At 43.4% G+C, this 1,297-nt stretch overlaps 1 protein-coding gene across 1 annotated transcript; it reads right to left on the reverse strand.

Annotated features, from left to right (window-relative positions):
- Positions 1–253: 253 nt before the first annotated feature.
- Positions 254–1,297, reverse strand: LOC129659907 (trace amine-associated receptor 7a-like). The gene has a single exon (XM_055591435.1). It carries the CDS (start codon positions 1,283–1,285, stop codon positions 254–256), a length of 1,032 nt encoding a protein of 343 aa, XP_055447410.1. The 5' UTR covers positions 1,286–1,297.

Below are 1,297 nucleotides of genomic sequence, written 5' to 3' on the forward strand. Positions count from 1 at the left end.
TCAGAGAGTGGAAACAGCCCAAGATCGGTGTTAAATTGCCATGTTTCTGGCTCCACGGTCATGCTGTTTCCATTACATACAGGGTTTTATGTTATAGTTACCAAAGAATGATGAAGCTGAATTTAAGTGTTGGGGTCAAATTTGAAGCATAATTTATTTTACATTAGAGGACCCTAACACATATGACTAAACTTTCTTCCCAGCGTGTGTTCACTGTGAATCTACTGTCAATTCCTCCATCTAAAACGTAGACTTACCCAGAAAATAAATTTAGTGTTGAGGAATTCTCTCTCAAGACTTTGCCAGTGACAATGAGTTTGATGGCTTTTCGAAACCAAGGATAAAAGAAAGCATAAATCAAGGGGTTCATAGCTGAGTTATAATAAGCAATCCAAACCAATATTTCATAAACATATGTGGGAGTGATGAAGCCTAGGAAGGCATCAATGATGGAATCCAGGAAGTAAGGCAGCCAAGAGACCAGAAACGCTAGCACTGCGATGCCCAGCGTTTTTGCAGCCTTTCTCTCCCTCTTGGCCACTCTGTCTTGGAAGCTGTTTGAGCATCGCCCAGTCTTATTTCTCAGATTCTCAATTTTTCTAGCCTGTTGTTTAGCGATGAGGAAAACATTGGAGTAAAGAACTATCATCACAAGGGTGGGAATGAAGAATAAAATGAAATTCACTAATACCCAACTTTGATTCACTGCAAATTGACAGCCTCCCACACAGGTGAGAGCACTTACTAGATCCTCCAGTCCAGCTGCATTCGCTCCTGTGCCAAGAAGGGAAAAAGAATAAATAATTGAAAAGAGCCAGGAGAAGGCAATACACATGCCAGAAACAGACATAGTGAACTTAGTTGGATAGACCAGGGGATCAGTGATCGCAATATACCTGTCCAGAGAGATAAAGCACAAGTGGTAGATGGAAGCATAACAGAATGACCCATCAAAACAAGTGTGAAATTTACAGTAACTTTCCCCAAAGTACCAGCAGCTCTCCACGGACCTCACTGTGCTGAAGGGCATCACAGTCACTCCCACCAAAAAGTCTGCACAGGCCAGGGAGGCAATCAAGCAATTGGTTGGAGAATGCAGCTGCTTGAAGTGAAGAATGGAAACCATTACCAAGAGGTTTCCAAATACAGCCAGCACAGTTCCAAAGCTGAACACTGTGTACAGGATGAGGCGGGGACCTGGTGAGTAGGGGGTTTTCACACAGGATCCATTCAGGTGCTCGTAGCAGACTTGTACAGCTGCAACAGTGGATGAGCTGCTGTTCATGGTGCTGCTGTA

Source organism: Bubalus kerabau, chromosome 9 (assembly GCF_029407905.1).
Source record: "Bubalus kerabau isolate K-KA32 ecotype Philippines breed swamp buffalo chromosome 9, PCC_UOA_SB_1v2, whole genome shotgun sequence".
Taxonomy (NCBI): Eukaryota; Metazoa; Chordata; class Mammalia; order Artiodactyla; family Bovidae; genus Bubalus; species Bubalus kerabau.